This window comes from Paramacrobiotus metropolitanus, unplaced genomic scaffold (assembly GCF_019649055.1).
Source record: "Paramacrobiotus metropolitanus isolate TYO unplaced genomic scaffold, Prichtersi_v1.0 Parri_scaffold0000014, whole genome shotgun sequence".
NCBI classification, from domain to species: domain Eukaryota; kingdom Metazoa; phylum Tardigrada; class Eutardigrada; order Parachela; family Macrobiotidae; genus Paramacrobiotus; species Paramacrobiotus metropolitanus.
Window position 1 is genome coordinate 1,014,425 of NW_026570234.1, and position 15,883 is coordinate 1,030,307.

At 41.6% G+C, this 15,883-nt stretch overlaps 4 protein-coding genes across 5 annotated transcripts; 1 reads left to right on the plus strand and 3 right to left on the minus strand.

The window, feature by feature from the left end:
- Positions 1–50: 50 nt before the first annotated feature.
- LOC129584696 (forkhead box protein O3-like) lies at positions 51–5,959 on the minus strand. 2 transcript variants are annotated; one of them, XM_055476988.1, is made up of 3 exons: positions 5,476–5,959; positions 4,767–5,401; positions 51–1,598 (listed from the first exon to the last, which is right to left on the minus strand). In XM_055476988.1, the coding sequence occupies exons 2-3, from the start codon at positions 5,277–5,279 to the stop codon at positions 444–446; spliced, it is 1,668 nt and encodes a 555-aa protein (XP_055332963.1). In that variant the 5' UTR covers positions 5,280–5,401; positions 5,476–5,959; the 3' UTR covers positions 51–443. The 2 variants fall into 2 exon arrangements, with proteins under 2 accessions (XP_055332963.1, XP_055332962.1); XM_055476987.1 differs by having other exon boundaries at positions 4,767–5,959.
- An 883-nt stretch (positions 5,960–6,842) lies between these two features.
- Positions 6,843–9,262, minus strand: LOC129584690 (diphthamide biosynthesis protein 3-like). The gene is made up of 3 exons (XM_055476979.1): positions 8,944–9,262; positions 8,575–8,649; positions 6,843–7,257 (listed from the first exon to the last, which is right to left on the minus strand). Exons 1-3 carry the CDS (start codon positions 9,046–9,048, stop codon positions 7,183–7,185), a joined length of 255 nt encoding a protein of 84 aa, XP_055332954.1. The 5' UTR covers positions 9,049–9,262; the 3' UTR covers positions 6,843–7,182.
- A 118-nt stretch (positions 9,263–9,380) lies between these two features.
- LOC129584689 (uncharacterized) lies at positions 9,381–12,048 on the plus strand. Its single transcript, XM_055476978.1, has 3 exons — positions 9,381–10,180; positions 10,559–11,335; positions 11,451–12,048. Exons 1-3 carry the CDS (start codon positions 9,542–9,544, stop codon positions 11,613–11,615), a joined length of 1,581 nt encoding a protein of 526 aa, XP_055332953.1. The 5' UTR covers positions 9,381–9,541; the 3' UTR covers positions 11,616–12,048.
- LOC129584750 (solute carrier family 22 member 3-like) lies at positions 12,027–15,668 on the minus strand. The gene is made up of 11 exons (XM_055477062.1): positions 15,132–15,668; positions 14,787–14,847; positions 14,446–14,615; positions 14,165–14,361; positions 13,948–13,990; positions 13,752–13,900; positions 13,487–13,621; positions 13,172–13,215; positions 12,849–13,045; positions 12,752–12,775; positions 12,027–12,683 (listed from the first exon to the last, which is right to left on the minus strand). Exons 1-11 carry the CDS (start codon positions 15,411–15,413, stop codon positions 12,246–12,248), a joined length of 1,740 nt encoding a protein of 579 aa, XP_055333037.1. The 5' UTR covers positions 15,414–15,668; the 3' UTR covers positions 12,027–12,245.
- Positions 15,669–15,883: the final 215 nt, after the last annotated feature.

A 15,883-nucleotide genomic window follows, 5' to 3' on the forward strand; every position in this document is an offset into this window, starting at 1 on the left:
CATTTGACAGCCTTTCTGCCAGTCGTCTTTGTTTATAAACGAAAGTAGAATCATTTTCACTATATTTATCTCTCTTAGACTATCAATGATATGGAACAACAGGGGATAAATTAGATTCATGAGACCAAATTCCATGAAAATAATAAACATCTTGAAAAATCTAAAAATCAAATACATAATGTATACGATCTCTTCTGAAATGAGCCAAGAGCCAAAAAATAATACAGCACCGCTTTTGGACGTAATGAATCAAATCGCACCGTCGTGAAGATTTCCTCACAGTACACAATTACACCATCTAACAAAAACGACTTTAACAAAAGAAAATTATATCTGTTCTCTGTCCCAAACGAGTACGTGTTAAATACTAACAATTTCAAAACAAAACTAAACACTAAACTTTAGCGTATCCATACAGCAGCAAATTAATATTTCCCAACGTGTCATTTCATTTCGCCATTAACATAGGGCTTTCCGTGTCCCAGCCCGTTGGACTGGGTGCCGGTGGCAATCATGTTGTGATGACTGTGCCCGTTGTGTGCATGTGTCGTTCCAGTATGTCCGTGTACATTGAAATGCAGATGATCCATGGCTACTTCGTGGCGCAGCAGTTCCTCCCAGTCAAAATCGAAGGTGTGCATTGGATCTGGAAACGACTCCAAATCGTGTGGCAGTGCCGGCGCCCAACTGGCCTGCGGCTGACTAAATGCAGTATAGCCTCCTCCGCTTACACTTCCGGCGCCCAACACGAGGCTCGACGTCGTGTTGGCCTTCCGTCCATCGTACAAGCCATTCTGTGGCATAACGCCTAACCGTGGCTCTTCAGGAATGCTGGCAAATTTCTGTCCATAGAACGCTGCATTGCGTGGATCGGTTTGATGGCCGGTGTATGACGTTAAAAACCCGTTACTAATACCCGCCATGGGATGATAATTGCCAATCGGTGCTCCACTCGTGTTGGCCGTCGTGCTAGCGTTGCCGGCAGCGCAGAAGCCGGCTGCTGCTGCCTGCTGCAATTTGCTTCCGTGATCAAAGGATGAGTGGGCCAATGCGGGCCGGTTCTCCGTTAGGTTAACATTTTTAGCTAATTGATTGGCAAAATCGCTCTCATATGAAAAGCCAAATTCCGTGCCGAGACGGCCATTGATTGAGCCGGTACTGTCGTAGCCGGATGTCGACCATGCATGGGGAGATTGTGCCGGTGAGGAGCAGCGATCGGGGTCTACACCGTTGCCACCGGGAGATTTAGGAGACAGGCAGATGTAACTGCTGGCGTTTGAGCTGGCACGAGATCGAAAATCGGATACGGCAAGATGCTGATACAACGGGCTATGGGGAGCTACAGCTGGGCTAATTGGACTGATGTTACGATCATATTCTCCGCCTACCAGCTCACGATCGCGCATAATATGCTGCTTCTTCAATCGACCTTTCCGCTTTTCATATTCTTTGGTTTCCAGTGTTGCCGCCCGACGGCGCGATGGTTTGTCGAATTTAGCGCTCTGATTAACCATCCACCAGGAACTCTTGCCGGTACCAGTTTCATTCTGAACGCGCATGAAGCGATTATGGAGGGACAAATTGTGTCGCACAGAATTCTGAAAAAAGCTTCTTATGTATACATGAACATCAAATGAACACTACCTAAACAAGTGCTGTATTTTGAGCTGCAAATTACCGCCTTCTTAATATTCTTACTTGTTGCTATGTTTTATGCAATTTGCAAAGTATTTACGATATTGTGTTTAGGTACGGCGTATTTTTTAGTGCCGCATACTGCACAGCAAGCTAGTGACAACTGACAAAATCGGTTTCGCATTCATAGGCTTCGGCTCTCAACCCGTTCACTGTACCATACTGAAATCCCTAATTATCGGGAATTACACACCGGGAGGAATAGTGACAAATGCATTTGACGTCATACGAGGGGAAGAAAGGGGATCAACCGTTGAACAGCGAAAGCACATTGTAACTATCTTCAGCGCAAATAACGCAATGGGTCGCCGATCGGTACCATATACGCACAGCGTTCTGGCACGCAGGTCATTCTGTTCAATCTACAAGCACAGTATTGTACCTCTACGCATAACGGCATCCGATATTCACTTCAGATTTTCATTTCATCCAAGTAACAGAAACATCAATATAGTTTGGAGTTCGGAACGTATTTCCCAGGCACTTAGTGTAATTACAAATAATATATTTAGCTCCATACGATCTTTCAACATAACCCACACATTGTGTCCTGGCCGTGTTTACTGCGATATCGTGCATTAGATTATAAAAAAGAAAAACCGGATATTTCCAAGTCCATACAAATCGAAAGGAAATACCTAACCGGAAATGCGTGTTTAACAGTCACAGTAATCACATCAAGGCAGCCTATAAAATTTGATTTCATAAGAGTGTATTGGACCTCCTTCTCTTAAAGATACATTTACTGGTTAACCATATTTACCCATTTTTTCATTTCTCGAGGACATTAGAATAGAGAACTTGTTTACTATAAAGATAGCACTAATTAATTAAAAGCACCTTTTAGCAAATTGCATGAGCTTAATGGTATCGCATATACCGGCATTCGGTGTGTAAACATTTATGCAAGCTTAAAACCTCAGAACTAATATACTTGTATCTGTCATTTTACATAATCACTCATCGTTACCGTACAATATCAATTCATTCCGCCAACCAAATCTAGGTAGCAGGTAAAAGTGCCTTTTCAACGCATTATTACTGTTGGCGTTTACAAACGCAATGTGACAACGCAGTGCACGTTCTTATTCCGCAATCCTCACAGCGTTAGTGCAAATGCACTTTAACCATGTTCAAGCATATCATAACGCATTAGTAAATGGGTCAACAAATGGTCCTCGACTTGCCACATGCTAGTACGCCATGCCAGTAAAACGTTTTAACCGAGGTACCAGCGAATGACTCAGCATCCCTATCGCTAACCGCATAACACGGCTACTGTTCACCTATAAAATCTTTTCTAAGAAACTAGTCCACTTCTGCAAATTGCCTCGACATCGTTTATTGGCTGTCTTGGAAGAAAATTTCTGCAGCATAAGGCTTTTCGTTGGATAGGTTTCATTTACGAAATTTCAGTCATTTCCTTATATCTTCGAGGGTCTACTTAGCTTGTATTGCTTGTAACATTTTAATACGGTAAATTACGGTATTAATTGGAGACACACATGCCCACCCAAGTAATGACGTTATTATTTCAACACCGCGAGCTTTGCAATGGCTTCCGGTACATCTACCGCAACCCTGGCATTTACAATCATCGAGCATTATGTACTCGCTCCCTATCCGCTGATCCATTTCTCGAACATTTCAACGAATTCCGCTCATTAAGAAATCTCACATACCCTCTCATACACATATACGCATACACCCGGCCATATTTATTGATTGCGCACAATGTCAGGATACGGGAATCACTGTGTGCAATTAAGGACAAAAAGACACTGAGCTATAGGGATTTCTCCCACCGTGTGCTCCTTGGAACATCCTTCCTTCTCTCCCTTTCTCTAGATCCACCCTCAGAAATTGTTGACTAATGGGTATCTACCTGTAACATGCGATATACGAACAGGTTAACAGACCTAAACGCTGCCTGCAACCTGATTTCATCGAGATTTTTTCCCCTCCTAGCGCGCAGGTTCTTCAACATGTTTACCGCACGAGTGAAAATTACACGGAATAGTTTTAACCATATGGTCGTGCGCTGGTTGAGGCCAGATTACTCTCTGAAGAAATCTTACAGCACAGCCCACACACACAAAACAAGAAGCCCTATGTGCAATAGATAGGAAATCAACAGTGCCGACTAGAGCATTCGAAAAGCAAAAGACATATAATCACATACATTTGAAGTACAATAACGCACTGAAATATTCTGGCTACAAGGCACTTTTTGCGATTTTATTTTTTGAAAAATGACCAAAATCTGTACAATGTCAATGGCATTATTATTCTTGCACGTGAAGCCGGAAAACGAGTACTGGCACAGCTAACTGTCCCTATTCCATGCCGTCGCACATTGGATGGCCCGCTTTATCTCGTGTGTATGATAAAAATTCTTTCCCTCATATTACAAAAGAATGCTGTGACAGCGGGTTTTTTATTACTCCATGGAGTTATTAACGACATGCCTGTTCAGCGGTTGAACGTGTTAGATGCACTGCCGCGAAACCAGCTGAAATGGTTATGCAATCACTGTCAACCAAATCTCGCATCACGGCCGAAAATATAACGTTAGAAACGTGCTGTTCATTTGGCGCGTTCAAGTATTTTTAGGAAGCACAAAGTAAACGAGAAAGGTATGGAACATTTTTTATGTACCTAACACGACCGCAAGCTGGAAGTGCACGAATTAAAGTGTACTGCCAGTTGAACAGCGAAAAAACGCTGAGTACTTCTCGGAACTTATTGATGGGAACTTGCACAATTATGAACAATGCTTATTACCGGATGATATGCCCACACATATGTGGCAATGAAAACCCCGTTTGCCTTCAGGCTCGGAAGGCATTACGTACAGTAACGCCGTTCACAATTTTCACCCATCATGCCTGGCGCGTCGCTCGATGTGTTGCCTGATCGAACGGCTGCCGTCGTGATAATAATGTGTAATGATTTTTCCACGTACCGAAGTAAACCGAGTCAGAATGCTCACGTGCGTACAGCGGCAAATTAACAACTACCCCAAAACTGCGCGCTATAGCTCTAGAAGGCTAAACAACTAACACGCTTACCTTCCATCCAGCCGAGCTATTAGAATCCGCTTTCTCCTTGAAATAGGGAACATTCTGCACCAGCCAGTCGTAGATCTGCGACAGGGTCAAACGCTTATCCTGCACACTGTCAATGGCTTTCTCAATCAAATCCGCATAGGACATATTCCCCCAGGGATTGCGCCGGGCACTGTTCTTTTTATTCTTAGCGAGGGCCAGCGCCGCGGCACCTCCGGACGGCACGGCCAGCGCCAGACCCGAACCCGAGAGGTTCTCATTCGATGAACCACTGTTGCTTTCTTCCGGCAAGGGAGGCAGCCGATCCACATCCTGGTCATCGGCGCACCGCTCAACAATATTCACCGGCCAGGTGTTGGCACGTGAGCGGGGTCCGTGTGGGGCACTGGCCAAGAGATCGGAGCTGTGCAGGCTGTCGGTGAACATCACGGCTCCTGCCGTACTACTTCCGCTGTGCACTGTTTGCTCAGCGCCGTCATGGCCAGGGTTAGATACATTCAGGCTGTTCGATGACATGGCGGGGAATCAGGCAGTGGAAAGATAAATAGTAGCTTGTTGATCGTCAGCGTCAAGTCGACCTCTTGTATAAATTAAATAAGTTAAGTATCCAGATGAGGAATGCACACTTCCTATACCCGCTGCAAAGCAAAACACTATTCAAACCGACAATCGGAACAGCTGTGTGCACTTGACAACACAATGCGCAATATACCGTTGCAATGTCTCAACGGCGTCAACGCAATACTGTCTGCATGCAGAACTCGGCAGGAAGCATGGTAGTGGTAAGATTCATGGCGAAATATGCGTGATAAGATTTGGACAGGTTCATCCGTTTTGGGGAACTACACCAAGAGATAATTATGCAATACTTCAGTGCGCATTAGAATATCTACAGTTGTGCACAAGGGCGAAGATCAACTGCGAGAAAACGACGTATACAGCAACACTGTGACAGGTAGAAATTAATACTGCAGTTGCAGCAAGTCAGTAACACCATGTAATTTTACAAAACTCTAAGAACGACAAGAACTTTTTTCAGAAAGTTTGATTGAAACTGGGTTGTATATATAGAAAATTTGTTATACTTTTGACTAAGTCACTAACAGAAAGAAATTACGCCATAAAGAACTAATACAGAAGGAAAATGGAATATGCACGAAAAGAAGACAAACCATACGATACGATTAATCTGACGATTGACTGGGACAGGATTTCACGACTGCAGTCATGTGCGGCCATGGTGCGGCACAGCATGTACAGACGGGATGAATCATCGCCATCGGTTACAACTGATTGGGTAATGCTCAAAAACGGTAGAGTGAAATTATTTAATGACGCAGCGCGCTGTTCAGCGTCCAAACGCCGCCCAAATTGCGGCGCTGCAGTCGAACAAGCGCGAAAACCTAAAAAATGCTGCCTGGTCACGAATTGCGGCTTGCGGTGTCAATAAAGTGTAAAGACGTCAACAACAATAATTAACGGAAAACTCATTGATGGAAAATTTCATTGAGAGCAACAATAACAGATCGGTTTCCCGAAATGTTCATTAAGACTGTTTTCTAGACATGAAAAACAAAAAATCAAGACCACTGTGGTCTTTTACTCAATGAATCAAGAAACACCGGCAGCTATTTACGACAGGAGCTGGACATTCATAAATTACAACTACAGTGGCACCAGCCATTTCCAGGTACAACAACACGGAAAATTTTGACTTCGGTTGCTTAAGGTGAACAACGTTCTTCGGTCCCTTGTTTTTGTTTTGTCCGTTCACAACTATAATTTCTTGCGGTGTTATGATGCAGTGACACTCTGACGAAGTGCACTCGTAGAATCAGTCGTAGTTGCACTTTACGACGAAAAGGGCACAGTCCACTCACAACAAAACGTTGCCGGTAGAAATAAATTAATAATAAGCAGAAAGAACGTGCTACAACACCAAATGTACACTTTCATCTTTTCAAACCTTTCGTCATGTTCTCTCGAAGGTACAGATAGGTTTGACGTAACTGTTTTTCCTCCAAAGTGTACACAATACACATATCATGTAACTAAATTAAAATATATTATTACAATTTTGTCACAGATATTCGAGTTTTGTCAGCTTTGTGATTTCGTGCAACGAATTCCAAATCCAGTTTGCAAAGCGGAACATCACTGCTAATACAATTTCCAAAATCGATGTCAACCATAAAAAAACAGCTCGAAATCACACAAGGCACTCGTACGGCAACAAAGTGAAATCCATAGGACTTCTCAGACTAATAATTCGGTACAGGAATTATTGGGGAACGTTTCGACTATCTCACAAAGAAAGCTACGCGAACTTGAAGATCATATACAGCATCGGAGAGAAAACAATTCTTTAATACTCGAGGTTTCAACAATCAGGTCGTGCCCATCGTGGTACGATGCCGCATCAGTGGCTGATCATGGTTTGCTTGGGTGGACCGGATTTCTGACTCTGTACTGCTTCTCCATGGAGGAAATCCTCCTAAAAGATTGATCATCCCATGATAACATAAACTTATTTCAAATTTACTGAAATCTTAAACCTAAATTACTACGATACAATACTCAAGAAAACAAGTAATAACTGCATTGATGACTCCCCAGTCATTATTCCGGCAATCGCAGCTCCGAATATTATATCTATATTCTATACAAATTTGTATTCACATCAACATTTATTTACGTATATAGACGTATTACAGAATGATATCATGGTACTAGTGCAAAGGATTTTTGTTTATTCAAAGAGAAATCATATCAAAACTCAGCAAATTTACAGGAAGACAGACAATGCAGTTATAAAAGATACAAACCAGATTCATTTATAAGCTGTAACAGTTCACGAATAAAAACCGTAGGATCGCCAGATTTGCCACATGTACAGTATAGTAGCTGTTTCAGCATAAAATTTAATCTTTAAGTGTTCAGTATACTGTCAGCGATAACCATTAACCAAAAATATAGATACATGGTTAGCGAATATGCTCCTGTTATTTCTTCGTGAAGAAATTTCATTCATTAAGTTCAAGTTAAGCGTTTTGTTTGTTTACTGTTAAGTTACACGGATTCATTAATGGCAGCCACGAACAACGGTACTTGGAGAACAGGTTTCAAACAAATCAATTTTAATTAATTATTCTAAAAGGAAGCTTAATTATACACCAAGCTCCTGCTCACTTGTCAGACCCAAACTTGGGTCGCTTGCTTAAAACACCACCAAACAAATCTTCATAAGTCAGGCAATATATATTGCCTATCTTATTAATAAGATGTCGGCAACTTTAACCGTTTAATTAGTAATTACTGGCGAATTAGTAATTACTGCAACCACTGTATTAATACAAGTATACAATATAGATACAGATATCTATATAAATATACCATGTACTGTACTTTATGCCTATGGTTCAGGTACTGTATGGCATGTAATTAATTTTATTAATCGTAAAGGATGATAAATCCAATAAAAATTTCTCCTGCTCTGCCATTCCGGCCCATTCGCAATTTCGCATTATACACATATTACGTAATCGATAAATTCCAGACAGTTTTTTTGTAAGACATTTTTTTGTAAATGCAGGTAGTTTATACATACCGTACTCTATAGACATACCGTACTCTCTCGTATAATTATAGTACTATAGAGTAACGGTAATAACGCTACGCCGCAGCAGTGCAAATTACGATTATATTAATCGTAAATTATACGAATCAGAGCTACATAAACCTGATTCAGGTGTGATTCTATTTTTCCGTGGGCTACTCGTACCCTGTAATCGTAAGGCAAAACTTTACTTACAAGGTTATAGATAACTTTGACTATCAGAGAGCAGCTCGGACAGCGTGCTACATCTTCGCCTTTCTCCAGCTCTTCCTGTAATCAAAACAAAACCCAATCAAAACTCAAGAACCACAAAGTATCGTTTCTGTTTTACTGGATTTTCGTAATCACAGTACTAAGAAGTCAAAACCTTTACATCTGAATTCAAAAAGCTAACCACGGCGAAAATCGAGTATCCACGTCTTCACGCGCTAGCTCCAGAAGCAGCTGGGTTCGCCAATAATAAACTGATTATAAAATTACTAACATTCTATTACTGTTTGTGCTGCATTCTACGCTCAGCACGGTATTATGATACACTTCGGCTTTAAAGCGCTAAGCGTATACCTTCGTTATTGTAAATCGGTCCCCACAAGGGCAAGGGTATGTGTAGGTCTCCGTTTCGGGATCAAACACGAAGTCTTCGATTTCTACTTCGTCGTGAAAGGCCATAATAAATTCGTCGCTACCACACTAGAATCCAACCAATTACAACGGAATTACGCACTTGAAAACTGTGTAGCAGTAGTGCAGATTCCTAAAATGAGGCTAAAGCTTAAAACGGCCTTTAACAATTTAAAAATTTTTAAAAAGGAACTACAACTGACATTATACTATTCGTCCTGCATTTGGGAGGTTTCATCCAGATTCCCGATTGCAAGGTAAGTACTAGTACCTCTACCGTTTACTGGCGCTAGTCGGTTACAGCTGATTGCTGGCTTCCGACACCTCAGACTGCCCACTATGAGAGGTCGGTTAATGCGTTCTATTCGTTTATAATCTATGTACAGTACTTGTAGAGTAACGCTTTGAACGTTTAGTTTTACAAACATAAAAACTAAAAGGTATCTATCTATCTTTACACATCCTAATACCGTAATGACAATACGATACTGTAATTAAATTTTATACCTCTGCTGATCTACTGTTACCAATTACGTTAAAAATGTATGTGTATGGATATAAAAATCATTCTGTGCATGGATGGAACGGTGTGGACGTCATGGTCAGCGGGCAGCTTCAGTATGGTGTGGTGATAAACGCAGTGGAGAACGGTTTGATAATTGATTTTGGCTGCGCCGGACACCGGTCCGAGCTAGTGCAATATGGAAAAATCTTCGACTGTTCCGAAGCATTTCTATCCGAAGAAAACTGGAATAAAGAGCTGGGTGGTGATTTGGCTGACGTGCAAGTTCTCCTGCGAGCTCGTCCGAATCGTCCGTGGACATGGTACCCAGCAAAGCTTTTGCCTGTTAGTGGTGACTTGGATTTTGACGTTGCAGTGTACGGGTTTGTGGAGATCGATCTGGATGGCCTTACCACCAAAGAAATCGTTCTCGATTCACAGATTCGTGTGCCGCCCACCGCGAAGGATATGGAAAAGAGACTTATTAAACAGAATGAGTACGTGACGAGATCTTGCTCGTTGCCCAGTAGTTACTGGACGTCGATATCGTCCTTGTTGTGTGACGAGTTCCAGCGAGAAGTAGAACGGCGACTTAAGGTGTGTGTGATCAGTGTTCTCAGCGAAACGCTCATCTATCTTCAGCGCTCGGAACAGGCTGCTATAAAACCTGCACAACTGGTAAGTAAAATGAGGGTAAATTACACAGTAAATTATAAAAAGCTAATTTCTAATATCTGGACCATGTTTTCATTCGACCTTATTCGTAAAATTTAAACACGGTTGCAAACATAACCCGGTGCCGTGGCGTAAACAGAGCTTTTAGCTTTTACTTTATTGTAATATTATTTTATTTTGGTTTTGCATATATACAAGTATTATACTATATAAAATAAAATATGCGCTCTTGAGTCTTGTGGTCTGTGTTGGCCAGACTCGTGATCGATGTTCATTGTAAATTTACAATAAAATTTTAACGCAGAACTTAGAACAACTTTTTTACGCAGTACGTAATTAAATGAAGTGCTGCTTAGAACATTTTGCTTTCATGTGCTCTAGGAGGAAATATTTAAGAAAAGCAAGCAACGCGCAGAAAACAACGCTGAAGTGAGAGAACGTTTTGGAAAACGGCTCCGACTGGCCAGAACGTCTGCAAAAAAAGTTACCAAACGATTTAGCGTTAAACCGGAAGTGAAACTTCCATTGGGTATTTTGAATGAGGTTTTCAAATGCCTTCGCACCATAGATCGGATCCGGTGTCGTCGCGTATGCGCCTTGTGGAATTCGTTATTGACTTCAGGTGATAACCTCAAGGATGTGCGAGTATCCTGGGAAGAAGAAAATTTCTCGCCTTTTCCGGATTACAATTGGTCTTCTCTGTATGCGATCGCCGGTTGTTTCTTAAAATCCTTGAGCAAAACCACGGAAAGAATAGTTATAAGTGATATGGACGCAGTTACCCGGGACATATTTCCGCTGGTTGCAAGGTTGCTGCGAGACTCGCGCATTAAGACGTTGACTTACTTTAAATCGAAAATATTTCTGGAAGAGCCGGTGAGACATTATCTTTCTGGTCTGGCGGCGGATTATTCCAATGTTGCGAAGTTTTGCAGCGTGGTGATATGGAGGCATTGTTGGATCTCTGATGGGAAGGTTGCTGCATCCGTTGGCAAGGCAGTAATCAGGCTTGATTCACCCCATTTAGAAGCCGATTTGTGGGGTATTTTTGAGCGTAATCTGGAGTTAACATCGGAGCTGGATGTGAAGCGAATTTCGCAATGGATCGCCGAATCGGTCTCTGCAAAAAACGATTACGTGCTTGACGAAGTCGCAATGGTAAGAAACTTCCTTTCCTTGTCGCTCATATCATTTGCCGTTCGCGATTTGGAGCTTATGAATACCAGTGCAGGCACCGTGGAAGTCTACCTTTTTCCTTTTCTTGTTGATTTAGGTCCTTAATGACTATCAAAGTTGTGATCCGCGTGCAGTTACCCAGTTTGGCGGTCACGACTGGACGGCGGAAAATTTGAACGATTTGGATGTAACGAAATTTAGTAAGTTGACTTTGTGCGCCCTGAATTCATGCATGCCATCGGTATCGTCGAGCGCATGGTGAGAGGTGCTGACCAGGACGGCACGGATGAGAAGACTAAGGAAGGATATGGAAACTGCACACTTCACAAATGCTTATTTTACGGCTTTCCAAACGCAAAATATTTTACCTAGTACAGTACAGTTCCATGTCAGATCACTCGCTGGTGATGAGACTTGGTTTGACTGCCAAAGTTCAGTAAGGAGACGATGTGTTGAAAAGCGTCAGCTGTTGTTGTAAACTTTTGTTGCATTTTTGATTCGTATTAATCTGGGCTATGCAGCTGCTTTCATTTTATGCGCTTTCATTTTTGCTGTGTTCTTTCTTGACTGTGAGATCCGATAATCCTATCACTCCTCTGCACTTATAGTTAGGGAAGACTACGGTGAATCTCTGAGTGAAATAACAATAAATTTGTAATGTATAACCGGATAGCATCCGCAGATTCTGCTGGGCAGTGATTGATTCTAAATGTCAAAACTATGAACTAACCTTTATCGTTTTCTTAAAACTGCTTTTAAGATGCAAACCAGTTTTTGTTTAATAATTAATATTGGTGGGAAGCAAACCAGCAGGAAATATTACATAATCTCTCCAGTACTTGCACAACGTAAACTGAAATGTAAACCACAGAGTATCTGTAGTACTGTCCGATTAATCTTCTCCAACAAGATTGGCATCACTGCGGCTTTCCAGTAGAAAGGCTGGATTAGTTCTGCCTCCATGTTCACTGGTAGAGGCATGCAGAGTGTCCGACACCCTGGACGTTTTTCGGATAACCGACATGGGATGATCTCGGGCAGCCACTGAATGCTCAGATTTGGGCACGGCCATGGATAATCGCGGAATCGCCATGGAGGCCCGGTGTAATACAACAGATGGCCGCGCTGTCTTAAGAAAGGTCAAAACGGCAACACTTTTTCGCCGGTAAAACGCAAACAGTTCCTGTGCCCCAAATTTCTCCATCTCTTCTACGGTGGTCAAGAGTTTCATATCGGAAGTTTCCGGTAAAATAACGGTAATGCCGGCAGCAATTATGGAAACAATACCCACGATTAAGTATGGTACGCCTTTGAAGGCTAAAGCTGATGTCTGTGAAATCATTAAATTGTTTCACAAATTACTTGATTTAAAAGCCATTAAATTTTCAGCAATTTTACCAACAAAACCAACTGAGGAGCCACCTGTAAAAATAAAAAATATTCCTTTTAATCACTGTAAATTGCAGCACGAATATTTTACTGCATAAATCCGTACCATTCCTCCGATGCGCATAAAGACGGAGCACCAAGCGATTCCACTGTTGCGAGCGGCGGTGGGCAGGAGTTCGTTACACAGCACGCCGATTACCGGGAAGCAGCCAGAAATCGCCATACGACCAACCAGGGCCAATCCAGTTTTCGTGGGACCAAGACTGGCACCGGTGAGTGACCCCGCGGCTATCGCTAAAATACCTAAACAGGTGCACCATTTAGCTAAGTATGTTTGTATCCATATTGAAGACATTCTACCGGGCGCAATACATATTAAATGAAGAAAGCAAGACATAAAATGTAAAACGAAAGGTTCCGGTAGTTTACCAGCAACAGTGTAATATCCCGTCAAAGAGGCTCGATTCGTCACCCTGTCCGACAAAAATGACTGGTAAAAATTTGCGCCTGCTTTTTACTAAAGTAGATAGTTAAAGACCCAAAATACAATAACGGCAGGCAGTTTCTTTGTCCTGATAAGATGGTAACATAACGGCTTTACAATTTACTCAAAATTAAGTAAAGAACTACGTATACGTATTATTAAGTAAAGAACTACGTATACGTATTACAGAGTGTACAAGTAGCACTGAAATACATTACGACTCTTTTCAGTTCTAATATGATTTTTAAATAATTACTTACTTCATTGCCACGGCCACGCTGAAGATTCTGGGAATCAATTCCAGACAACCGCTGATTGTTAAATTTATATAGATATCACCGGTCATTTTTGTTAAGAGGAATGACAAAGTAAAATAGGTGCAGCAGACGGCAAACCTGTAAGCATTCGACATACAAATAGATACAACTTCTGTACAAAATACATCTATGCGGTAATATGGAAATTGGGCCACGAGCATACGAATAATATCTTTAAATAGATTTATGCCCGTTTTAATTGTTGTACCATAGGTAGCAACTCATCAGCGTAAACGTTCGCACATATGTTGTACGGAAGCAGTCGATGGCTGATGGAGGTTTTGAATTTTGACGCCGTGCTTGAATATCTCCAGCCATCTTTTCCAAGCCAGGAAACAGTTCAGCTGGCAGCTTCATCTTATTAAAATCGGCAATTTGTTGGCAAATTTTTTAGTTTCTTCCACCCGATTATTGAGCATCAACCATTTAAGCGATTCTGGAGCGAACCTGAATGACAAAGCACACTTAGTACTTTTTGTGACCTTTGTTTGTCCAGTAAGTTGGTTCCATGCAGCCAGAGGTACTTATGAGTGGTATTTCCGTTTATTAACAGTTAATAATGTGAGATGTCTAAAAGCTAAGTTAAAGTAGCTACAGTTTCGGGCATTATGCAAAGCTTACCAATAAAAGGTCACCGCTGTAAAGTTGGACAAAGCCACAAATATCTGCAGGTAATGCCAGTTGGGCAGGAGATATGCAGCCAACGCTAAAACTGGAACCGCAAGAGATAACGGGAACTGAGCAATTGACCACCATAGTGCGCGACGCTTTGGCTGAATCCACTCTATGGCAATTACAACAAAGGCGGTCCCAAAAGCCTGAAATGTTAAACACCACGCACGAGGGTGATAAAACCGTAAAATGTCAGTTTTGCTGGACCACATTCACACCGATTCCCTCACCTGTCTAGCGACTCCCACAAAAAACCCAATTACGATAAACGATACAATATCTCGAGAAAATATTAGCCCAATGTTAAGGACGGTAAACACGGCATTAAACCAAATCAGTGTTGGTCGTCTGCCGTACCGATCGGAACAAAATCCCACAACCGGACTTCCGAGCACTTGACCTTTAAATACAATTGCTAAATCAGTGACACTACCAATACGAACATAACAGTTGCATAAGCAGCAGCATACAGGGACTACAGTATTTTCAATGCAATAACGCCACACCAACCAGAACAGGATTGATACTAACTGAGTCGTTTTCACAGCCTGTGAAGTATTTCGTTACTCACCAAGGAAATAAATTGTTGATGCAAAATCAGCCAACCACTTTCTGTCACAAACGAGATCCATCTAAATATTCAAATTTATGAAATTAGTAGTGACTGACTTCATGCTTTGCAGTAGTCAAATGTGTATGAAATCTGATACATATTGTTACGCTTATCGGCTTATGTAATGCTATAATTACATTACAGTATCACTGAAAATAATTTTCTAATGAAATGAAGCAGCTTATTATATAATTAGGGAAGGTCATTCGCTTTAATGGCTTAATAAGCATCAAATGCTATAGCTGACAATAACAGTTCTAGTATTTCAAATGAAATTACTGGGTACGCAAAACTACGTCATACATCTCCAATAATTGACCACTGGTTCGCTGGATATACATAGTCGAATTCATTGCGGTTGAGCTGGCACGCTGCAGTGATATTGAGCACTTCTGATGTGTTGTAAGCCGAATCATTTGTTAACCGAATCCCAATCGGCTGGAAGTTATAAAATATTGGCATCAGATCGTTGACGCCAGTTGGTAAAAACTGCCAGGCTAAAAGTATTATCTGGATAACTTGAAATTTCCCAGGATCACCCAGAGCATATAAGATATCGTCAGGGTCACGCAGTTTTAAAACCATCTTATAACAACCTGTAGTTGTTAAATCCCGGCTATAAAGCAATCATGCCTTTTTCGTGATTTACGCATTCGTAAATTACAGAAGTTTTCTTACAGGATTGCAACGTCTGTACTATAATGAACTGTGTTCTCATAAATAGGTACAGTACACCATCAAGAGGAAAACACATAAATCTACGCTGTTAACTTAGCTTCATTTGACCAAATTTAGCGCAGTACGTCATATATGGATCTGCAATGCCGCGAGAATAGACTCGTTAAAATTTCTGTAGCCGTTCGAACAAAATATCCAGTAAGTACTAAAACTTGAACGGGATCCAAATTACAATTCGTTTCACGCTGAAAATAACAAAGCAGTAAGCGTGAACCCGTCACAAGGAAAAGTTCTCCGTACGTAACAATCCGCAGGTAGCTCATTATGGCGGCGTGACTGGAGAATTTTCTTCACAAACAAACATGATTGCGGATGGC